At 42.6% G+C, this 25,745-nt stretch overlaps 1 protein-coding gene across 1 annotated transcript in view; it reads right to left on the bottom strand.

Moving 5' to 3' along the window:
* Positions 1 to 713: 713 nt before the first annotated feature.
* LOC121276807 (LRP2 binding protein) overlaps positions 714 to 25,745 on the bottom strand; it is a 54,347-nt gene continuing 29,315 nt past the window's right edge. Inside the window, exons 5-8 of the mRNA XM_041185351.1 lie at positions 24,879 to 24,984; positions 13,194 to 13,417; positions 1,924 to 2,089; positions 714 to 743 (exon numbers count right to left, since the gene is read on the bottom strand). Coding sequence (XP_041041285.1) covers positions 714 to 743; positions 1,924 to 2,089; positions 13,194 to 13,417; positions 24,879 to 24,984 — 526 coding nt within the window. The remainder of the gene's footprint in view (positions 744 to 1,923; positions 2,090 to 13,193; positions 13,418 to 24,878; positions 24,985 to 25,745) is intronic.

The raw sequence follows: 25,745 nt of genomic DNA, 5'->3' as shown, positions 1-25,745 counted from the left end.
CTACTTAAGGGCCTCATTTGGGGCAAGGGCAGGCAGGCCTAGGCCTTGTCCATCTCTGGTAAAACTGCATGTAGGTCAGGGCAGTGGGAAGGCCACTGGGGAATTTTACACCCCCCCCCCCCACCCCACAAGCTCACTGGTGGGGGACTGTAAAATTAAAGGCTGCCTATTTGTCCTTCATAACATCCCCACCTCAGCTCATCTACCTCTGAAACCTTTACATTTGTCACATCCACATTTGATGTTTTAAAGTTCTCCGGTTGGATTCTCATCCCCTACCCACCTCATCCCACTCCCCTTAATCTCTATTCTCACTGACATACATTGAGTCCAGTGGTTCAAATTGAACATTCTAATGCTCCTGTTTAAATCCATTCATTGCCTCATGTCTTGCTACCTATAAGTCTCCTCAAGCACTACTTGCCACTATCCCCAGCCCCACTTCACTATGCCCCCAAACTCTTCCATTCTGTCAATTCATATTTCTTGTACCTCTTTCTTCCTTCGCCCCTTCATTGTTGACCATATCCGCAATGGCCTGAAAAACTCTGGAATTCCCTCCATAAACATTTAGCTCTCCTTTTAAGACCATCCTTTAAGTCCAACTCTGTGGCCACATTTTAGCCAACATTCCTAATATCTCCTTTGGCTTGGTCTCCATTTTTTGATTATGCCTCTGTGAGATGCCTGAGGATGTTTATCCAGATCAAAGGTTAGGTCAGCTCCAATTCTAGGCTCCTTATCTGTTGGCACATCAGAAGTTTGTTTAAGCAAAACCTGCCAAAACTCTCTATTAAAGTATTGCAGGATTTTTTTTTCAATATATGACAAAATTCTGATGCGGTTTAAATTGTTACACTGGGAGTCTGTGATGAGTACACCCTACACTTCAATGAAGCCCTGTCTCCTGTTTATTTAGCAATAAGGAGTTGAAGATGTTTTTCAGGAATCACAAGTCTTTTTTACTCAGGACTTAGTGATAGTTCTGAAATTTCCTGTTTCCAAAATGATGTGGAACTACATGATGAAAAACTGTAGTTTTAACTATACTTGTCACAATAATCCACAGGAGCAGGGTCTATTCGAGGTCTTCATCACAATGGTTGCTTCTTAAATTCTTTCCATTATAACTTGAAATTGCAGGTCAGTTGCTATATCATGATCCATGTTAATTGCCTTGGATTAAAAAAGCATTGATAGTCAGGTTAGATATTCCTTCCTTTCAACGTGTGGTGCAATAACATAACCTGCATAACATCCTGAATGGTTGAGCAATAAATGCAGCCTTGCCCGGGTCACCCTTATTACTAGCATAAGTTAAAAATAGGTGCTCCAGTACCGTGAACTTGGAGCTAATGTTTTCAGTGAACATAGAGTAACATTCTCAGAGACTGGAATTTTATTTGCTGGGGTGCATAATATTTCACCAATACCAGGACAGAAAATGTACTTAAAAAATTCAGTTAAAGGTTGCTGGAGAGGATAGTTTAATGGATTCTGAGAGATTGTGTTACTCTCAATATCTCCTCCCCCACCCCACCACCCCCTGCAGTCCAGCAACCTCTTGGCAAACCCATTGGATTAATTAATCTGTGGTTTGCATAAAAATCATAGGAATAATGATGCAGTATCTTTCGTCTATTTTGGCTCCAATGCAAAAGTCCGAACGACAACACATCCATTCTTACATTTTACGCACACATACTCAACCAAAACATTAAGTAATTGCTTTATACTACATTGTGGGACAGACCAATATAACTGAAACAGTCTGGAGCCATGCAGCATTTCCCACATATGAACTGATTTCTCATCATTACACAATGGGCATTAAATTCCAATAAAGCTCGTACTGAAAAAAATCTGTACATGGGATGAAACTATATTTGTGTTGATTCATTGTAACAACGTTTTAGAACTTACCCTGCAATAGTACTTTCTGGCTTCCACCTGATCTTGTTTTGTCCCTAAACCCAACTGTAGACATCTGGCGTAGTAGAAAGCAGCCATGGCGATACCCTTTGCTATGTAAGATGGCAGACAATCAGTTTCTTTTGCTATTTGTGGGATATTGTCATATTGAGCAACCCTGGTTTAAATTTGAGACAAATGAGTTTGGAAAAATGGTTATGGTACAATAAATAAACAATGTACCAATAATCTAATCAAATGGAAATCTCGCATAAATCCTGTAAACTCACAGTCTGAAGATCGTGCTACTTATAAAGCGACAGTTAAACAATTCCAGTCATTCAGCCTTACATTGCTGGATTAATACAAAATCTGAATGTATTGCCACATGTTACAAGCCACATAAATATCTTGAAATATCCAAGTTCTAAATAAGCAAAAGCAAATAACAGATTATACTGTAAGTGAAATCACTGAACCATGAATGGTTACAGCCATTCAGACTGTCATGTCTGTGCCAGCTTTCTGAAAGAGCTACTCAGCTAGTCCTGCTCCCCTGCCTTTTCTCCTGCAGATTTGCTGGAGCTAAGCTGTTGCCATAGATGTGTGTGACAAACATTTACTTCCAAACCAAGCTGTGTTACAAGGTGGCTTGGGGACATCTGAGATCACACCACTGGGGCCAGCTAGACTTTATCACCACCAGATGGACCATCCTGAACAGTGTCCTCATCACTTGTAGCTATCACAGTGCTGTGACAGTAATCACTTCCTGGTGTGTGACAAGGTCAAGCTGCTGTCAGGGAAACTGTACCACTCAAAGAAGAAAGGTCAGCCTCGGATCAACATTTACCATACTATTGACCCAGAAAGGACCGAAGAGTTCCTTAATATCCTTGAGCAAGCTCTTTTGTGCAACACCCAAGGCCAGAGAGCAGTGTGAAAGTGAGATCATCTGCATTTCAGCATTATTAACTCTGCAATCACTGTGTACAGGAAAAGTGATCAGAGGAATATTAACTGATTTGATGCTTGTTGGACTGAAGTGCAGTCAGTTACTGCAACCAAGTGGAGAGCTGTAATGAACTCAAGCAAGTCCCCAATAAATAAAACCTAGATGATCTCAGAGCTGCCAGAACCAAGTCTCACCAGACTGGTAGAGCACTGCACCAATCAATATTAATTGAAACTCTGCAACAGCATTCAATCTGCTGCTGAATGCAGGGATGCTCGAAGGATGTAAGAAGGAAATAAGAAAGCAAATCAGCTCTTGAAGACAAGACAGGGGTGATCACCACTGAACCTAGTGAGCAGATGGAAAGGTGGTGGAGCATTACCTCGAACTCTATGCAATGCAGAACGTTGTCACTTGAGCGTCATTCCAGACTTTCCTGCCATGGAGCAGGTGCACAGCAAGCCCATGATAGTAGAGCTCAATAAGGGATTGATCATCTCACCAGTGGTAATGTCCCAGGAAATAATGGCATTCCACCTGAGATCATCAAAAGTCAAAAACCAGCGCTGCGGCAGCATCTCCAAGAATTTTTGTTGGAAGGAAAGATCTGTGCCTCAAGACATGCGTGATGCAACAGTGTGCAATGGTACTCCCGGGCCTGCAAGGTGTTTGGACTGATAATCAGCATCAGGAAGACCAAAGTTATGGGCTGAGATGTGCAGACTCCACCTTCCATGACACTCACACTCTGGAGCTTGTCGACAGCTTCGCATACCTTGGATCAACAATCGCTAACATCCTGTCCCTTGATGCTGAAATCAACACCAGGATTGCCAAAGCTGCAGCTGTCACATCAAAGTTGAGAAGGCATGTGGAGCAACAGCAAACTAACTACAAATACAAAGCTCTGCATGCACCAAGCCTGTATTCTCAGCACCCTCCTTTACAGTACAAAGCATGGACAATGAATGCCAGCCAAGAAAAGCAGCTGAACAGCTTCCATTTTGCTGCCTGAGATAAATAATCAGGATCTCCTGGCAAGTTAGAAACATACCAATGTGCAAGGGGCCCCAGCACGTTTGTCCTCTTGAGTTGGCGGCGATTCCGTTGGTTGGGTCATGTGAGCCAAATGCATGATGGCCGCATTCCCAAAGATGGTGAGCTTGCTATTGGCACGAAAGCGTATCTGCGTTACAAGGATTTTGGCAAGTGAGACCTCAAATTGACCAGGATCAGAATCACTGCATGGGTAGCCCTTGCTGCTGACTGAAGCCTGTGGGGACAAGCAGTCAGGAGATGTGTGGAAAAAGCAGAGAATGAAAGAAATGACCAGATGGCGGAAGAAAGAGCCCAGTGGAAAGAAAAAAATATCAGTCGACCTCGGGCCAACGCTATTCATCTGTGCCAACTGTGAAAGGGGCTGCCACTCATGAGTTGGCCTCTACAGCTACAATCCAGAAGTGACACACACCTCAGCATAGCCCATCATCCCCTGAGACGGATGGATGCCTGGAGACATCTGACGTAGTAGAAAGCAGACATGGCGATTCCCTTTACTATGGAAGATGGCAGAAAATGTTTCTTTTACTAGTCGTGGGATATTATCATGTTGAGCAACCCTGATTTAAATTTGAGCCAAATGAATTTGGAAAAATGGTTATGGTACAATAAATAAACAATATACCAATACTCTAAATGAAAATCTCAAGTAATTGGTGATATCCAGATAAATCCTGTAAACCCACACACTGAAGATTGTGCTAATTATAAAGTGACAATTAAACAATTCCAGTCTTTCATCCTTACATTGCTGGATTAATATAAAATCTGAATATACTGCCACATACCACAAGCCATATAAATATCTTGAAATATCCAAATTCTAAGTAAGCAAAAGCAAATAACAGATTATAGTGTAATTGAAATCATTGGATTAAGAATGGTTACAGCCGTTCAGCCGGTTATGTCTGTGTCGGCTCTCTGAAAGAGCAACTCAGGTGGTCCAGCTTCCCCAGACTTTTCCCCTAGTCCTTCAAAGCTTTTTTTCTTTCAGGTAATTATCTAATCCCTTGAATCTGCCTCCACCACACTATCAGCAGGGCATTCCAGATCCTAACTACCCGATTTTTCTTCATATTGCCTTGTTTTTTTTTTTGCCAATCATCTTAAATCTGTATCCTCAGATTCTTCCGCTATTGGGTTCTCCCTAATTACTTTGTCCAGACCCCTGATGATTTTGAAAACCTCAATCAAATCTCAACCTTCTCTATACTAAGGAGAAGAGCCCCAGATTCTCCAAACTATCAAGCATACTGCACTCTCTTTATTTCCTCCTTGACATGTGGTGCCCAGAATTGGTCATAGTTCTCCAGTTGAGACCGAAGAGTGTCACAGAAGTCTACAGCACAGAAAAAGGCCCTTCGGCCCATCGAGTCTGTGCCAGTCAAACAAGTATTAACTATTCTAATCCCATTTTCCAGCACTAGGCCCATAGCCTTGTATGCCATGGTATCGCAAGTGCACATCCAAATACTTCTTAAATGTTATGAGGGTATCTGCCTCTACCAGCCTTTGAGGCAGTGAGTTCCAGATTCCCACCACCCTCTAGGTGACAAAATTCTTCCTCACATCCCCTCTAAATCTTCTGCCCCTTACCTTAAATCTATGCCCCCTGGTTATTGTCCCTCTACCCAAAGGGAAAAGTTCCTTCTTGTCTACCCTATCTATGCCCCTCATAATTTTATACAATTCAGTCATGTCCCCCTCAATATCCTCTGCTCCAGGGAAAATAACCCCAGTCTATCCAATCTTTCCTGATAACTAAAACTCTCCAGCCCAGGCAACATCCTGGTAAATCTCCTCTGCACTCTCCCTAGTGCAATTACATCTTTCCTATAATGCGGATTCTAGAACTGCACATAAAACTCTAGCTGTGGCCTAACCAGTGTTTTATACAATTCCAGCATAACCTCCCTGCTTTTATATTCTATGCCTTGGCTAATAAAGGCAAGTATCCCATATGCCTTCTTAACCACCTTATCTACTTGTCCCGCTACCTTAAGGGACCGGTGGACATGCACACCAAGGTCCCTCTGATCCGCAGTACTACCTAGGGTCCTACCATTCATCGTGTATTCCTGTGCCTTGTTTGTCCTGCCCAAGTGCATCACCTCACGCTTATCCAGATTAAATTCCATTTGTCACTAATCAGCCCATCTGACCAGCCCGTCGGTATCCTCCTGTAATCTAAGGCTTTCCTCCTCACTATTTACCACCCCACCAATTTTCGTGTCATCTGCGAACTTATTGATCAGCCTTCCTACATTCAAGTCTAAATTGTTTATATATACCACAAACAGCAACACCGATCCCTGTGGAATCCCACTGGACACAGGCATCCAGTCACAAAAATACCACTCAACCATCAACCACTGCTTCCTGCCAATCAGCCAATTCTGGATCCAATTTGCCAAATTGCCTTGGATCCCATGGGCTCTTACCTTCGTTATCAGTCTCCAATGTGGGACCTTATCAAAATCCTTGCTGAAGTCCAAGTAGACTACTTCAAATGCATTGTCCTCATCTACACATCTGGTCACCTCTTCGAAAAATCCAATCAAATTGGTCAGACATGACCTCCCCTTAACAAAACCATGCTGACTCTCCTTGATTAATCCCTGCCTCTCCAAGTGTAGATTAATTCTATCCCTCAGAATTGCTTCCAATACTTTCCCCACCACTGAGGTTAGACTGACTGGCCTGTAGTTCCCTGGTTTATCCCTTCCTCCCTTCTTGAATAAAGGTACTGCACTGGCTGTCCTCCAGTCCTCTGGCACCTCTCCTGTGGCCAGAGAGGTATTGAAAATTATTGCCAGCGCCCCTGCTATCTCCTCCCTTGCCTCGCTCAACAGCCTGGGATACATTTCATCCGGGCCTGGAGGTTTATCTACTTTTAAGCCTGCCAGACCACTTCGAACCTCCTCCCTTTCTAGGCTCATTCCTTTAATTATATCACAGTCCTTCTGCCTGATTTCCATACCCACATCGTCCTCTCACTTGTAAACACCGAATACAAAGTATTCATTTCGAACCCTACCTACGTCTTCCGGCTCCACGCACAAATTACCACTATGGTCCTTAATGGCCCCTACTCTTTCCCTTGTTATCCTCTTACTCTTAATGTACTTGTAAAATAACTTTGGATTTTCCTTTATTTTACCTGCCAATGTTTTTTCATGTTCCCTTTTTGCTCTCCTAATTTCCTTTTTGTTACCCCCTACACATTGTATACTCCTCTAGGGCTTCCATTGTTTTGTGCCCTTTGTATCTGCCATAACCCTCCCTTTTTCTCTTTATTCAATCCTGTATATCCCTCGATGTCCAGGGTTCCCTGGATTTGTAGGTCCCACCCTTTATCTTTACTGGAAAATGTTGGCCCTGTACTCTTCCTGTTCCCTTTTTGAATGAGTCCCGCTGCTTTGACGCAGATTTACCTAAAAATAGCTGCTCCCAATCCACTCTGGCCAAATCATATCTGATCTTATTAAAATCGGCCTTCCCCCAATTTAGAATTCTGATTTCTGGCCCATCCTTGTCCTTGTTTTATAAATGTTCATTATTACTTTCGTGCTTTTGTACTTTATGCTTTAATTTCTAAAGCCCAGGACTCTATATGCCTTATTAGCTGCTTTCTTAACCAGCTTTGCCATCTTCAATGAGTTGCGAACATAGATCTCTATGTCCCTCTGCTCCTGCACTCCCTGTGGAATCCACCTGAACCGATCTGGGACCAATGTTCTAGCGAAAAGAGTAAATAGGGTGGTCAACAGGACTTTAAACTAGAAGGTTTGGGGGGGGGGCGCGGGGAAGGAAGGGTAAAACTCCAAGAAATATGACTAATGGGAAACAAAGCAGCAGGTTAGCATGTGGGGGGTGAGGGGGGGGGGGGGTGGTGGTGGGTGGGTGGATTCAACTTCATGGAAAATGATGAAAAAACTGAAAAGAAAGGAGAGCCCAGGAGAGGCTATTAAAGTCTCCAGAACACAAAATAGGACAGAGTCTTTGGAAAGGGCTAGGAATCTAACTTCAAGCGCATCAGATAAAGGGACAACAATAAGAAAGGGGACGGGAAATATAGGACTGAAGGTGTTGTATCTGAATGCACGCAGTATACAAAATAAGGTAAATGAGCTTGTGGTGCAGATTGAAATTGACAGGTATGATGTGGTGGGCATTACGGAGACATAGCTGCAAGGGGATCAGGACTGGGAGCTAAATATCTAAGGATATATATCCTATTGAAAAGATAGGCAGGTTGGCAGAGGGGGTGGGGTTGCTTTGTTAGTAAGAATTGAAATTAAATCCATAGCAAGAAATGATGTAGGGTCAGATGATGTAGAATCTGTGTGGGTAGAGTTGAGGAACTGCAAAGGTAAAAAAAAACATAATGGGAGTTATGTACAGGCCTCCGAACAGTAGTCAGGATGTGGGGCACAAGATACACCAGGAGATAGAAAAGGTGTGTAAGAAAGGCAAGGTTACAGTGATCATGGGGGATTTCAATATGCAGGTAGACTGGGAAAATCAGGTTGGTAGTGGATCCCAAGAAAAGGAATTTGTGGAATGTCTACGAGATGGCTTTTTGGAGCAGCTTGCGGTGGAGCCCACTAGGGAACAGGCAATTCTAGATTTAGTGATGTGTAATGAGGCAGATTTGATAAGAGAGCTTAAGGTCAAGGAACCCTTAGGAGGAAGTGACCGTAATGATAGAATTTACCCTGCAATTTGAGAGGAAAAAGCTGGTATCAGATGTAACAGTATTACAGTTGAATAAAGGGAACTAAACAGGCATGAGGGAGGAGCTGGCCAGAATTGACTGGGAGATGAATCTAGCAGGAAAGACAGTGGAACAGCAATGGCAGGAGTTTCTGGGAGTAATTTGGGAGACACGGCAAAAATTCATCCCTAGGAAGAAGAAGCATACTAAAGGGAGGACGAGGCAACCATGGCTGACAAGGGAAGTCAGGGACAGCATAAAGCTAAAGAGAAAGCATACAATGCGGCGAAGAGCAGTGGGAAACCAGGGGATTGGGAAGCCTACAAAGACCAACAGAGGACAACTAAATAAGAAATAAGGAGGGAGAAGATTAAATATGAGGGTAAATTAGCCAGTAATATAAAAGAAGATTTCAAGAGTTTTTTTTAGATATATAAAGGGTAAGAGAGAGGCAAAAGTGGATATTGGGCTGCTGGAAAATGATGCTGGAGAAGTAGTAGTGGGGAACAAAGAAATGGCGGAGGAACTGAATAGGTACTTTGCGTCAGTCTTCACAGTGGAAGACATGAGTGACATCCCCAAAGTTCAAGAGAGTCAGGGGGCAGAGGTGAGTATGGTGGCCATTACCAAGGAGAAGGTGCTAGGAAAACTGAAAGGTCTGAAGGTGGATAAATCCAGATGGATTACACCCCAGATTTTTGAAGGAGATGGCTGAAGATAGTGGAGGCGTTAGTGGTGATCTTTCAAGAATCACTGGAGTCAGGGAGGGTCCCAGAGGACTGGAAAATCGCTAATGTAACCCCCCTGTTTAAGAAGAGAGTGAGGCAAAAGACAGGAAATTGCAGGCTGATTAGCCTGACCTCGGTCATTGGTAAGATTTTAGAGTCCATTATTAAGGATGAGATTTCAGAATACTTGGAAGTGCATGGTAAAAGTGGGCAAACTCAGCATGGTTTCATCAAGAAGAGGTCATGCCTGACAAATCTGTTAGAATTCTTTGAGGAGGTAATGAGTAGGTTAGACAAAGGAGAGCCAATGGATATTATCTACTTGGACTTCCAGAAGGCCTTTGACAAGGTGCCGCACAGGAGGCTGCTCAGAAAGATAAGAGCCCATGGTGTTAGAGGCAAGGTACTAGCATGGATAGAAGATTGGCTGTCTGGCAGGAGGCAGAGAATGGGGATAAGGGGGTCCTTCTCAGGATGGCGGCCGGTGACTAGTGGAGTTCCTCAGGGGTCGGTGTTGGGACCACAACTTTCACTTTATACATTAATGATCTAGATGAAGGAACTGAGGGCATCCTAGCTAAGTTTGCAGATGGTACAAAGATAGGTGGAAGGACAGGTAGTATTGAGGAGGCGGGGAGGCTGCAGAAGGATTTGGACAGGTTAGGAGAATGGGCAAAGAAGTGGCAGATGGAATACAATGTGGGGAAGTGTGAGGTCATGCACTTTGGTAGGAAGAATAGAGGCATAGACTATTTTCTAAATGGGGACAGAATTCAGAAGTCTGGAGTGCAAAGGGACTTGGGAGTCCTAGTCCAGGATTCTCTTAAGGTTAACTTGCAGGTTGAGTCGGTAGTTAGGAAGGCAAATGCCATGTTGGCATTTATTTTGAGAGGACTAGAATATAAAAGCAGGGATGTGCTGCTGAGGCTTTCTAAGGCTCTGGTCAGATCACATTTAGAATATTGTGAGCAATTTTGGGCCCCATATCTCAGGAAGGATGTGCTAGCCCTGGAGAGGGTCCAGAGGAGGTTCACAAGAATGATCCCAGGAATGAAAGGCTAACATATGAGGAATGTTTGAGGACTTTGGCTGTATACTCGATGGAGTTTAGAAGGATGAGGGGGGATCTGATTGAAACTTACAGAATACTGAGAGGCCTGGATAGAGTGGATGTGGGGAAGATGTTTCCATTGGTAGGAGAGACTAGGACCTGACGGCACAGCCTCAGAGTAAAGGGAAGACCTTTTAGAACAGAGATGAGGAGAAACTTCTTTAGCCAGTGGTGAATCTATGGAATTCATTGCCACAGAAGGCTGTGGAAGCCAGGTCATTGAGTGTATTTAAGACCGAGATAGATAGGTTCTTGATTGCTAAGGGGATCAAAGGTTACGGGGAGAAGGTGGGAGATTGGGGTTGAGAAACTTATCAGCCATGATTGAATGGCGGAGCAGACTCGATGGGCTGAATGGCCTAATTTCTGCTCCTATGTCTTATGGTCTTACGGAATTGCATCCTTTACTTTATATTATCTTTCCTTATTCTTCCTACTAAAATGTATCATGTAACACTTCTCTGCCATGTGTTACAGACAGGAGTGATTTTATTTAAACAGCCCTGATTTCTCCTCTCATCATCCAACTGTAAACGGAAAGGTGTATTGATTTTGATTTCCCCCTTTATAAGCAGTGGCATATTTCTCAACCCTTCAGTTTTGGTATGATCCAATTTTTATTTCTAGCCACACAACAAACTTGAGATGGGGTAAACTCAGAGGGCTAGTTTATTTGCACACATTCAAAACGTGGGGTTGGGGGGGTGGTGTCACTATCTAACCCCTGTGCATTCATAAAATAAAAGAGGGATAGAGAAGTAAAGCATTACAGGACAAAGACCACAGAGCAAATAATTATTGTTTCACGTGAGTCCAGAGTTCAGAATCACAGTCCAATGGAATATTCCTTCACAGAGGTCCGCAGGTTGAAAACTGATGCTGGATAATTCACTTTTCCAGAAAGGATGACTGCCACCATGAGAGAGGCACACAGAGATGAATTAGGCTTGTAGGCAATGGTATAGGAGTTAGGAGTTCAGAAGACCCAGTTGAACAATGTAGATGGGGCGGTGTGGGGGTGGGGGGGGTGGTGTTGCAGGCATTCAGACCTGGACAGAGCCCTTTTTCTGAGCTGCTGCTTTGTAGTTGGAAAAACGACAGACAGCCTGCTTTGCAGTCCAGCAAGACAGTATGACTGGTTCTCTCAGCTCGGGGGGGGGGGGGGGTGGGGGGGGGGGGGGGGGGGGGTGGTGGTCATGTCTGTCACATGACTCACACCTCTCCACTTTGGCTTTGACAAAGGGTGGTACATTCCTTTGTCTGGGCTCCTGAGATTGTTAATGTTCCAACCATTAAGAATTTGAAAGGAGGTTGTCCTAGCAGGCTAGAACACTCCAGTGGCAAAGTCTGATTTATAAAATGTAGATGGCATTTATATCATTGTGCCATCTTCTCTGATACTACCAGAAAGTTCCTTTTGTTCAGGGTTACAGGCAAATATAGTTTCAGTCTTTATAAACTCTTTGTCCAGTTTTAAAAATTTTAGAAATTAGCCAGGAGGATATCTATATATTTTATAAAAATATAGAGTGTGAGGTCTTAGCTCCATTATACATGTATCTGTCCATTTCACCAGCTTGTCTATGTCCTTCTGATGTCTTTCACTATACCCCCAACAGTTCACAATATTTCCAAGCTTTTTGTCAGTCTTTGATTCCAATTTACCTGGGTCAGATCCACTGTCATCCCATTGAAATTTGCCCCTCGCCAATTAAGTATTATCATTTTGGATTAGGGTGACTGCATACCTGGGTTCTTCCGTGCAGGATGACTGTGTATTCAAGATCATTTGTGGAGACTGATTGCGTACCCAGATCTGTTCATGCAGGGTGGCTGTTTATCCAGGTCTGTTTGTACAGAGTGACTGTGTACCTAGGTCTGTTTGTGCAGGGTGGCTGTGTACCCTGGTCTGTCCATGCAGGGTGACTGTGTACCCTGGTCTATCTGTGCAGAGTGACTGTATACCCCGGTCTGTCTGTGCAGGGTGACTGTGTACCCGGGTCCGTCCATGCAGGGTGACTGCGTACCCTATGTGCAGGGTGACTGACTACCAGAATTTGCTTGTACAAGGTGATGGCGTACTTGGGTCCATCTATGCATCATGCTTTTGATTGTGCTACATTAAACTCACTAGTTACTTCTTAATCAGTTCCTTGGGATCAAAGATATCGGTGCGATTTAAATGCACTTAGAACCCTTTTTTTTAAACAACTGGATCGAATTAAAGTAGGAGAATCAGGAAATACATTAAGCAGCCTGCTTTAGGAAATGCACCGGGTGAATTAAACTCCCATGAGACCAATTTTGTCAAAGGCTCAACAGCAGGTATGTTCTCACACTTTTGGTCATGACATGTATATGTTTGTATATTATATAGGGCACGAGCAGACTGAGCTGATGATGTGGACAAAGATCGTATAGCTCTGCCAAAGTAAAGAAAATACAAACAAATTATACAAAGGGAACGTGATTCAAACAACTTTGCAGGTTAATGGATTTTATGTTAATTATTGTTGCACAATGTAATTCTCCACATTTATAAATTAAATTGTCCATTTCACCTTCAATACTTGGAGCTGCTTTGGCCAGAAAACTGGAATTGCTGCTGGATCATTGGTCTTTCTGTCCAGGAGGCAGTTTGGTATTCTCTGGGCACTATTATATTTCTGTATGGTTATGTTGACAAAAAAATAGTTTGATCATTCTTATTACCTTTGAGCAAGTTCAACAGTGCTATGGTATAGTTTACGACTGTAGAAGTAAGCAACTAGGTGACCTTGAGCATAAACATTGCCTCTGCTTGATGCTCCCTTCAGGCAAACCCAAGCTGAGTGTGCGTCCTTACGAATACCCTGTCCAGTGAGGTACAGTAAGCCCAATGCACCCTGAGACTCTAGACTTCCATTGCCACAGGCTTCAGAATGCCAAAAGAATGCCTAGAAAAAGGGAAGCACATAAGAATGGTACCGTTGTTAGGACAAAATACTACCGCATGAGGCTGTAACAGAATTAAAATTTGTGGGCAGCCATGGCGACCCCCAGCTTTGAAAACTGTAGCCTTCACATGCACATATTTGCCATTCAGGTTTAGATGTTGCAGTTCTGATTATACTTTTTAAATATTGCAACTGTAAATGTTTTCTACTGAATGTATTACTTGGACTTATTATTTAATTTTCTTTTTTAAAGCATTTTGTAATTTTCATTCTTTTTTAAAAGCAATACGGCCATTGGGCAGGGATTTTCTGCTGCAATGAAATCCCCCATGTAATGGTTGGAGGGGAAAGTATCCTCCTCATCCCTGTGTTCTTAACCATGAATAATTTTCTGAGATATTGTCAGTGGCTAGGGTGGGAAGAGATAATGAGAATGGGAGGAAGCTCATGTAGAGTATGAACACAGGCATAGGCTCATTGGATCAAATGGTCAGTTTCTGTGCTGTAGATCCTATGTAATAATATGTGCCACACATGTCAGAAAATCATGGGCAGCCTGACAAGAGTACTTCATTCTTGGAAATCAGAGCAGAAAGTTGTGCACCAGAAATATATGCAACGTAACCATTCATATTTTTGTATGTGTGCAATCAATATTAAATGTATTTTTGATCTAAAGATAAGTGTAAAAATATTAATAGCATTTTATACCTGTGTGTTTGTTTGTGTGCCTAGGGAAGGTTTCAGTTATGTTGGTGATTATTGAGCAGCGTCACGAGGCAGGATGTTTGGAGCATAGTATTTATATGGGAAATTGTATTTAAAGGAGATTGTGCCAGGTTGAAGTTTATTATTCCAGTGTGAAATTTATTGTGTGGCTAATGGAAGGAAAGGTTGGAGAATTTGGATTGAGTGGTGGGGTGATTTTAAACATTAAAGGAGATAGCAGAAGGAAAACAATAGGGCCACAGAGAGGTTGCTGGTGATTAAGTAGTAAAGTGCATAGTTTGGCCTGAGTATCAGAGAGCAGCAAAAGATTAGGGGAGAGGAGGAAAGTTACTCATTGCAAATAGTTTGGTAAGTATGAAGATAGTTTGATTAGTGTGGGATTGACACAGTTCTTGGCAGCAAAGAGCAAGAGTCCAGAAGGCTGTGTTGCCTGCTATTGCCAGGGTTTGGGACTTTGCTCAGGGCTGAAGAGGAACTTACAGTGGGAGGGGGAGGATCCAGTTTTCGTGGTTCATGTAGGTGCCAACGACATAGGCAGGTCAAGGAAGGAGGTTCTGCATAGTCAGTATGAGCAGCTAGGCACTAAATTAAGAAGCAGGACTTCTAAGGCAATAATCTCTGACTATTACCTGAGCCGTGTGCAAATTGGCATACAGCAAATAGAATTAGAGAAATGAATGCTTGGCTCTAAGACTGATGTGGGAGAAGTGGGTTCCGTTTGTGGAGCACTAGCACAACAATTGGGGAAAGTTGGGGCTGGACTGTTGGGATGGTCTACACCTGAACCGTGCTGGGCTGGAGTTCCAGTGAGGCACGTAACTAGGGAAGTAGAGAGGGCATTAAACTGAATAGTGCGGGCAAGGGATCAAATCTGTGGAAGATGTGGTAAACCAAGGAATAAAGACAAGGCAAGAGAGACAGGTATTCATATGGGAAATGATAAACAGAATGTGGCAGGAAGGAATAGAGAGTACAAATCTAAGAGTAAGTCAGCAGTCAAGGCTAGATATTACAAAAATAATAAAAGGATAAAACTAAAGGTTCTATCTGAATGTATGTAGCATTTGAAACAAAACAGATGAACTGAAATGCAAATAGAAATACCTAAGTACAATCTGATAGCCATTACAGAGACATGTCTGCAGGATGACATAGCTTGGATATTGAAGGCTAGGTGATATTTAGGAAGGATAGAAAGCAAGGAAAAGACGGAGGGGTGGCTCTAATTAGTGATGGTATGAGCACATTAGAAAGGAATAACCTAAGTTCAGGAAACCAGGATGTCAAAGCAGTGTGAGTAGAGATGAGAAATGATCAAAGCAAGATGTCACTTGTGGGAGTGGTGTACAAGCCCCCTAACTGTAACCACATGGCAGGACAGAGTATAAAGGAAGAAATAATTGGAGCTTGTCAGAAAGGTACGGTGATAGTCATGGGGAATTTAAATCTACATATAGACTAGAAAAACTAGAAGGGCAAAGTTAGCCTAGATGAGAAGTGCATAGAATGTTTTTGGGATAGTTTCTTAGAACAGCATGTTCTGGAGCCAACCAGAGAGCAGGCTATACTAGACCTGGTATTGTGCAATGAGATAGGATTAATTGATGACCTCATAGTGAAGTCACCCCTAGGTAGCAGTGATCAAAATACAATTGAATTTTACATTCGGTTTGAGGGACTGAAGAGTGGGTCTACGACTAATATTTTAAACTTAAATAAGGGCAATTATGAGGGCATGAAAACAGAGCTAGTGAAAGTGAACAGGCAATTTAGGTTAAGGGATAGTTCAATAGTGATGCAGTGGTGGACGTTTAAGGGGATATCTCAGAATGCACAGAATAGATACGTTCCAACAAGAAAGAAAAATTTCCAAGGGGAGGACCTACCATCCATGGTTAACTAAAAAAGTTAAAGATCGCATCAATCTTAAAGAAAAAGCATATAATTGTACAAAGATGGGCGGCAAGTCAGAAGATTGGATAGTATATTAAAAATAGCAAAGAATGACCAAGAAGGGAAAAAAATAAGAGTACAGGAGTAAGCTAGCTAGAAATATAAAAACAGATAGTAAGAGTTTCTACAGATACTTAAAATAAGAAGCGTGTCAACAAAATGACCATTGGTCCAATAGAAAGTGAGTTCTGGGGAATTAATAAGGGAAGATGAGGAGATAGTAGATGAATTGAACAGGTATTTTGCATCAATCTTCACTATAGAGGATCTTAGTAACATCCCAGAAATAGCTGTAAATCAGGAAATGGAAGGGAGGGAGAAACTCAAGAAAATTACAATCACCAGGGAAATGGTACTGAGCAAATTGTTGGAACTGTGGGCTGACAAGTTCCCGGGTCTTGATGGACTTCATCCTAAGATCTTAAAAGAGGTGGCTAGTGAGATCGTTGATGCATTGGTATTAATTTTGCAAAATTCCCTACATTCGGGGTAGGTTCCATTAGATTGGAAAATAGCGAAGGTAACTCCTTCATTCAAAAAGGGGAGACAGAAAGCAGGAAACTACAGGCCAGTTGGCTTACCATCTATCTTATGGAAACTGTTAGAAACTATTATTAAAGATGCTATGAAGATGAAATGGGAGGGTTGTCTTATGAGGAAAGGTTGGACAGCTAAGCTTGCATCTGTTGGAATTTAGAAGAATAAGATGTTACTTGATTGAAACATATAAGATCCTGTTAGGGGGAAAATATAAGAATATAGTAGAAATATATGTTGACAAGATAAAAGTTATCGGGATGCAGTAAGAAAGGTCTATGAAAGGTCTCTGGGATTACTTAAAATATCTAAGCATGTGAAGCCTGCAATTAACAGTTAAATGTCAGGTTGAATAGAGAGAGATTTGAACCTTGCACACCCTTAGAGCTTGTGATTACCAGCAAGGCCATACTGGACAAAGAAAAATGCAACTATGATAGATTGGGTGTTCTGGGAATCAGACTGGAGCCTTAGGTTGGAAAAACAATTAAGATTGGGTTTGTTTGTAGTAAATAAGGGAGGAACAGATGGTCATTGTGGAGATAGGGGAAAGGTCGCCAGGGAGAAAGTAGGGTCAGATGATGCATATACCTTTGTACCAGAGAATTGTCTGCTTAATGTAAATCTACATGTTGACAAGATCGGAATCTGGAGGATGTTCTCGTATGTGACCAATAATGTATAAATGTGGTGAACACCTGTAGCTTAGCAGAGTACTGTCTCAAGCTGTACTGAAATAGTGCCTTCCTTGCAATTGCTCGAATAAACGATCGTAACCTGTACCTGAGTCTCCTGTGGTCCGTTCATCAAAGATACCACATCAATTTGGCATAGTCGGCAGGATACTTGGATCGGATTCTTGGGATGGCTCTGCAAAGTGGGTGAGTATATTTATTTACCACCCGTAGTTAGTGCAGTAAGCCTACCCGAGAACGGTCCGGTCAAGTATCAAAAGAATCAGAAGGAGAACTCAGGACAGGAGGCGCCAGGGGGGGTAATAGACGTAGGAGCTGTGTAGGCGGGCTAGAGGTGCCTAAGCCGCACAGGGAGGCCGGACTATTACCAGAAAGAGGGGATCCCAATAGGAGGACGGATCTGTGCTGGCAGGCTACGGTTTGAGAGATAACCTTAGCCAAAGCCGCACAGGGAGGCCAGAACCCAATGAAACTGCACGTACCTCAGATAACTAAGTTGTTAGGACCGTGCAAATGTACCGCGCAGAGATAGACGGGAATAAAAATGGAATGCTGTCAGGGAAACATAATAATGCTATGGAACTTGACTGGGGAACCGCGGACTCCATTCCGAGGTACATAAGGGAACAACAGCCAAAACTTAGCAGGAGGGGTGGGACCCACAGGAAACGTCTGGAGAACAAAAACAGTGGTGGATAGGGCAGAAAAGGGATAAGGAAAAGAAAGGGATGATGTTTATTATTATCTCGTACCTGCTGTTGTGCAGACGGATTAATACTAAGTTCCAGCTGATTAGAGAGAGAGACAAAGTCAGATTCAGGATAGATTAAAGCAGTGGCGGCAGCTTGTAATGAAACTGATCAAGAGGAGGAGAGCTCCAAAGGAGAAAGCTATGATGGAGTTGGGACAAAACTGGTCTCATACGAACCAGCCGCCCCACTGTGCGTGTTTAATCCCATGGCCCCTATGGCAGTAACTGTTAGGAAAAGTTGAGTCAGGAAAGTCGAATTAAAAAAACGAAGGGAGAAAGGCGGCTGAGGAATAGGGGGAGGATGAGGAGATTGAGAGGGTTACAGAGAAAGTTAGGCATGTATTATTCAGTCCGGGGGAGAAGCAGGTTTTGCTTAAAGAACTGCCAAGACTCAAGCCTCGGCATTATAACCCAGATTTCTGGACCAAATTGTGGGAAATGCAAGATTTCCATGCAATGCACCCCCTTGATACCCATATATTGGTGAAGGCTAAATGCCCAGGGGATATCTGGGGAAGTTTACAGCCCTGCACAGGGAGTTTGAGAGGGCAGTCAAGGAAGCCTTGGGGGAAGGAGAAACGAATTGGGGGTATATGGTGTCCCGTGCGGGATGACGAGATTTTCCTGAAAATGTGGAAAGATGATTGGGACCCGAAAGGTCAGCTGCTGAATTTTCTGTAACTTAAAAAATGAATTGATCTAAGTTACAAGAGCTGCTTGTGTTGAAGAGAGAGAGAGAGAGAGAAAGGGAGAAAAGGGGGGTACCCCTAGGGGCGTTAATAAGCACGGACAAGCAGTAGCAGGGGAAATGTGAGCTTTTGTCAGTTTGATTGTCCCTATAGGTGGAGCCTTCAAGATCCCTTTATTTCCCCCACTGCTATTAGAAGTTTTGTTTAGAATATGAGAATTTTAAGTCGTTAAGTTAAGGATACAGGAATATAAATACATACCTCTAAATATATGTTTGTTTGTGTGCAAGGAAGTATTCGTATGTGAGCTTTAATGTGCTTTCTTCCATAAATTGTCATTTGTGTGTGCAGTTCAGCATTTTAGGGTTGAATGCCCCATGTTAGATTAAAGGAAAAGTATACTAAAACACTCCAAAATTTTGAGAATAAGGTATGAGTTGAGATTTCTGGCAAAAAGGGTCGCAATTTGAAGGTATCATGAAGCTAGACAGGGTTAGATGAACCAACCTTTGTACCACCCCCCTTTGCAGACTAGCACCACCAGCTGATTGGGATTGATACATACGAGTTGCATTAACTCATACGAGTTAGTATTCTAAAATTCTGAGGGGAAAAATTACCTGAAGTTCAGGGGATTCTAGGAAAACCAAAAGGCATAAGCATACGGTCTAGGTGGTTCCAATGGATAAAAGGGGTTTCTTTTGAAGAGATGAATTAAATATGAAAGGAAATCTGCATCTCAACAGCACTGTTATTTGAAGTTGGGACAATCTTGAGATGTAAAGTGCAGTGTAATTTAGAAGATTACTTTTAAATCACTAGGATGCTATCTAAGATAATGAATGTGCCGATAAACATACGGGAATTATAACATGGATACAAATCAATACACATAAGAAAGAGGTTGTTTTAATTTTGATAGTGTAAGTTACATTTTTTACAAAGTTTAAAATTTGAGGTTTGGTTGCTGATAATTTTTTAAAAGGGAATTTTCATTTTAAAAGGTTTGACAACAAATGGCACTATTTCAAATGCTGCAAGCTTTTGTATTTGTAAAGTCTGTTCCCAAAATATGAAGTTAAGCTCAAGACCTTGACAAAGTTTGGCAGAAATCCAATATTTGGCCAAGTTAATGAATCTGGGATAATTCTAAAAAAAACCGGTCAGACACAATTTAGTGGGTTACTTTTGAGACAATAAAATGTTGTTTGAGAAGAAGATAAGGAAACAAAACATGTCAATGCCTGATTTCTGTTTTTAAAACTGTTATGAGAATATTTTATTTATTTTAAAGTCTCTCCAGGCAACCTGAACGAGATAAGATGGTAGCTGTTGCATGTGCAAAATGGTATGAGGCAAGTAGGAGAAAGAGTTAGGGAAAGAGGATACAATATACAAACTTTTTTAAGGGAAGTGAATTTGATAATCTGGCCATCAACTGAGACATTGGAAACGGACAGATAAGCAAAGAGACAGAGATCCTCATTGACACGGAATTGTTAATTCGGCCAAAAGAGCAAGGAAACATTATAAATGATCAAGGCAATAGAGAAACTGAAATCAAGAGAATCTTAGGATGATCATGGTCAGGGGAAAAAAAACTTAGAGGTAAAACTATGTGGAATCTGTAGTTCAGAAATTGAAATGTAAGGATAAATAATACTTAACAACAATTTACAACAAGATGGATAAAGGTAAAGGGAAAGCTGGTAAAAGGCTAAATAGATGTATTACTGATTGTATTAATGTGCCTGCAAGGTACAAAAAGTAAGGCCACAGGATTAACACTATGATGACAGAGTTAAGCGGCTTGCAGAGATAACCATCACTAGAAGTGAAGATACTGAACCATTGAAAGATAGGATAAGAAGGTGCATTGTACAGTTGTGTTGGCAGTTTAAGGAATTGAGGTCAGACATGGGACAGCAGCAGGAGACAGTAGACTGGAAGGAGTGGAGAATGCATTTCCAGATGGATTCAGATCAGGGAACTCATTTCACAGGAAGAGTCATTAAAGAAATGTATAAATTTAAATATAAACAGAAATTCCACATTCCCTACCAGCCACAGAGCTTGGGGATGATGGAAAGGATGAACTGAACTTAAAAAAAACCCATCAGTCACAAAAGCAATTCAAGAGACAGGGAACAGCCCAATATTCTAATGCGCCTTAGCGGCTACCCCAAGCAGGACTGCCGGGTTCACCTCATTTGAAATAATGACAAGGAGAGCAATGCAGTTACCCGAGGGAATCATAGTAAGAGTGGGAGATGTAGGACCAATAAAAGGAAGGATGCGAGACTATGTGAGGGAAATAAGTAAGCAATTGCATGAGTTAAGGAAGGAAGTCAGAGACCGACAGGCGATTAAGGATATGGAAACAGGCAAATCCAAAGAGCAACAATGGACCAAGTGGGGAATAAGATGATGGTCAAGGTGAGCTCGGAGCAAACAGGCATGGAACATACGAGGTAATTATGACAGGTGATACATGTGCACTTGTATATATGAGAACAGGAAGTAAATGGAAGCATTACATACAGTTAAAGATAATGACAATTGACCAAGCGGTAACCCGGAGAACGGGAGCCGATGTTAATGCCTCCACAGATCTACGATCCTGGTTGTGGGAATATCAGTACTGGCAACAAGGTCGGGGATCATCACTGCTCATCCCACACCGCAGGAGGAACTTTGGTACAGCACAGACAGTGCCGAATGTGACATGCAACGGGGAATGATAAGTGTAACAGTAGGAGACAAGTGCTTTCGAATTGTAGTAAGGGTTTGCTTCAGATGGGGCTTGGGAGGTCCGTCACTACCCAGCCACCTTCCACATCTACTTCCACAGTCTGAGTAGAGATAATTGAAGCCCCTCAAACCACGCCAACAGACCCACCTTGTCCAGCCATGTATCCAGGGCCAACAAATGGTCTTGTATCGATCAATCAAAATAAAGTTCTATATGATAATGTACATCATGAGCTGGCACCTGTAGTCTTGAATGTATCCGGTGTCGTCCTGCCCCAGTGGTGCTCAACCCACACCCAAACACTCTATACAGCTCTGACGGGCTAGCTGATGACTGAAGCACCTCAGTTTAACGGTGGGATGTGATCAGGTCCAGAAGGAAACTGGAATAAGCGTAGCCTGATAAATGACGCTGCCACGTTATCCAATACAGGCACATCAATAGTTAATTCCATTGACCTAGCAACTGTAGATCAGAAGGTCCGTACCCTGAGCTTTAAGCTTAAGAAGATTTTAGAGCAGGGACAGGGAATTCATAACACCCAATTAAATACAGGACATGACACGGTTAATCCAAAGCCTGGCTACCATGCTCGAAAGTCATGCAGGGACCATCATCAAACTAATTGAAATGGGGAAAAATATTTCAGACAAAGCGAGCAAAAATGATATTTGCAGCACATATGGATCTTGGGCACTGGAACAAGCCCAAGAGAATTTAAGACAGATTAATGAAGGGGTAATTTCCTTATGGGTAACTAATGAGCATTTATTGAATCTTTCATGACACAGCAGTCATGACTTGACCGGTTGCCAGTTCAGAGGTTTGACATGAGTATATAAAATGAATGTTGAATGTATAATGAATAATAATATGCTAATAGGCATTATATTAGTAATACCTGTCATACCTATGTCAACACCCAGCAGAACCTTATATAGAGTAGAAAGCATTGGGGTTATACGGTCGGGGGAGGGGGGCGAATTATTATATTAACCCTTCAACAGAACTGATGAGGACTCGAAACGTCAACTCTTTTCTTCTCCACTGATGCTGCCAGACCTGCTGAGTTTTTCCAGGTAATTTTGTTTTGTTCAAGATTGGGTTTGTCTGTAGTAAATAAGGGAAGAACAGGTGGTCATAGCGGAGATAGGGGAAAGGTCACCAGGGAGAAAGTAGGGTCAGATGATGCATGTATCTTTATACCAGAGACTTGTCTGCTTAATGTAAACCTATATGTTGACAAGATCGGAATCTGGAGGATGTTCTTGTATATGACCAATAATGTATAAAGTGGTGAACACTTGTAGCTTAGCAGAGTACTGTCTCAAGCTGTATTGAGATAATGCCCTCCTTGCAACTGCTCGAATAAATGACCGTAACCTGTACCTGAGTCTCCTGTGGTCCGTTCATCAAAGGTACCACATCAGATCCTGAGGGGTTTTGAGAGGGTGGCTGTGAAAAGAATGTTTCCCCTTGTGAGAGAATCTAGAACTAGAGCACTTTTTAAAAATAAGGGATTGCTTATTTAAGACTGAGCTGAGGAGAATTTTGCAGGTCTGGCAGCATCTGCGGAGTGGGACACAGTTAATGTTTCAAGTCCGAATGACCCTTCAACAGAACTAGTAAAAATAGGTGAAATATAAGCTGGTTTGGGGGGCGGGGGGTGTGTGTGTGTGGTGTGGGGGTGGTGGGACAAGTAGAGCTGGATAGAGGGCCAGTGATAGGCGGAGATAACCAAAAGATGTCACAGACAAAAGGACAAAGAGGTGTTGAAGGTGGTGATATTATCTAAGGAATGTGCTAATTAAGGGTAGAAAGCAGAACAAGCAAGGTACAGATAGCCCTAGTGGCGATGGGGTGGGGTGAAGGAATCGAAAAAGGCTAAAAGGTAGAGATAAAACAATGGATGGAAATACATTTAAAAATAATAGAAATAGGTGGGAAAAGAAAAATCTATATAAATTACTGGGAAAAAAAGGGGGAATCGGAAAGGGAGTGGGGATGGAGGAGAGAGTTCATGATCTAAAATTGTTGAATTCAATATTCAGTCCGGAAGGCTGTAAAGTGCCTAGTCGGAAGATGAGATGCTGTTCCTCCAGATTGTGTTGAGCTTCACTGGAACAATGCAGCAGGCCAAGGATGGACATGTGGGCATGAGAGCAGGGTGGAGTGTTGAAATGGCCAGCGACAGGGAGGTCTGGGTAATGCTTGCGGACGGACCGAAGGTGTTCTGCAAAGCGGTCACCCAGTCTGCGTTTGGTCTCTCCAACGTAGAGGAAACCGCATTGGAGCAACAAATGCAGTAGACTAAATTGAGGGAAGTGCAAGTGAAATGCTGCTTCACTTGAAGGGAGTGTTTGGGCCCTTGGATGGTGAGGAGAGGGGAAGTAGGGGCAGGTGTTGCACCTTCTGCGGTTGTATGGGAAGGTGCCGTGGGAGGGGGTTGAGGTGTGGGGGGTGATGGAGGAGTGGACCAGGGTTTCCCGGAGGGAACGATCCCTATGGAGTGCCACAGTGGGGGGTGAAGGGAAGATGTGTTTGGTGGTGGCATCATGCTGGAGTTGGCGGAAATGGCGGAGGATGACCTTTGAATGCGGAGGCGAGTGGGGTGATAAGTGAGGACAAGGGGGACCCTATCACATTTCTGGGAGGGAGAGGAAGGTGTGAGGGCAGATGCGTGGGAGATGGGCCGGACGTGGACATGGAAACCACCCACGGTGGTTGACAGGGCCCTTAACCGTGTCCGGCCCATCTCCTGCGTATCCACCCTCACACATTTTTGATGGAGCAAGGTGGAATGAATGAGCAATGAGAAGTATCCTGGGGTCTGGGAGTGGCATGTGAGGATGCTAATGACAGGAAAGGGACTTACAGAGTATGGTAGCGATGTGTGATGGTATTGGCAAGAAGGAGAGCTATGTAAACAGCTGTAGAATTTAAGAGCATTTAAGGTGATTTCACAATGTGACTATAGTGGGGAAGGCTTTTTGGGTGCAGTAGTAAAGGGTCTTGACTCTTGACTATGGGGATATTGGAGGGATTCTGGTATTAAGAGCCAGCAACCTAGAGAGGGTCCAGCACCCTGAAGAGGTGCAAGTGGAAACATCAGTGACATTTCCTATGTAGCACAGGTATCCTTTATACAGAATCCTGGTCCAATAGTGAGAGAAACCAATACTTTCTGTCAATGGGAACCCCATTTTAATTTCTAAAAACTTTCACATTATTAGCGAGAGAATCTGCAAGTTTTTTTTCAAGAAGCACTTACTTGTGTAGTAAGAAGTAATGCATGAATATTAATTCTGAACATACTGTGCATTTAATATAGAGATCCCAACCTCCTCTCCTGTACCTTTTGCAAATCCTGTGATTCTGGTCTGCAGTAGAACAATCCCAGAACAGATTGGGCTTTCACGCTTGCTTTTGAGTTACCATCATCTGCAGCAAGAAGCCATAGTCTGTAAAAAGCAAAGAAATGCACAGTAACCATAAAAAAAACTTGCATTTATAAAGTATCTTTCACAACCACAGGGCATCTCAAAGCACTTTACCACCACTTAAGTACTTTTTGCCGTGCAATCATTGTTGTTACTTGAATCAAATTGAGGTGGTAATTGTTAGGAAATAGAGACAGTTTAATGAAGTTATATTTTCTCCAGAGGTTCACAAGAATGGTTCCAGGAATGAGAAACTTCAGTTACCAAGATAGATTGGAGAGGTTGGGACTATTTTCTTGGAGAGAAGAAGACTAAGAGGAGATTTGATAGAAAACAAAAACAAAAAATGCTAGAAAAACTCAGCAGGTCTAGCAGCATCTGTGGAGAGAGAAACAGACTTAATGTTTCAGGTGGTATGACCTTTCTTCAGAGCTCTGAAGAAGGCCATACAGACTCGAAATGTTACTACAGAGGTATTCATAGGTATTAGGAATGAGTTTTAGCTTTAAAGTTTAAGTTTGATTTGTATTTCTGTATCTGTGTGTTAAGAAAGATCAAATTGAGTTTTAGTTTCACTTTTCAAATGTGATTTTTATGACTTATGAGGTTAAGCAAACACAAGAGTGGAAAAAACAGTGCTGTTGCCTAGCAACAGAGGTCCAGAGAGGCAGGTCCCTCCCACAGGCACACACAGAAGAAAAACATCAGTTTGATTTTGGAAGCTGTTTGAGTTCAGTTGGTTTTGAAAGTAGCTGCCAGGAGAGACTGGAACAAAGACAGAT

This window comes from Carcharodon carcharias, chromosome 4 (assembly GCF_017639515.1).
Source record: "Carcharodon carcharias isolate sCarCar2 chromosome 4, sCarCar2.pri, whole genome shotgun sequence".
Lineage (NCBI taxonomy): Eukaryota > Metazoa > Chordata > Chondrichthyes > Lamniformes > Lamnidae > Carcharodon > Carcharodon carcharias.
Note: the sequence above shows the minus strand (reverse complement) of the source record. Positions and strands in the feature narration are given on the sequence as shown.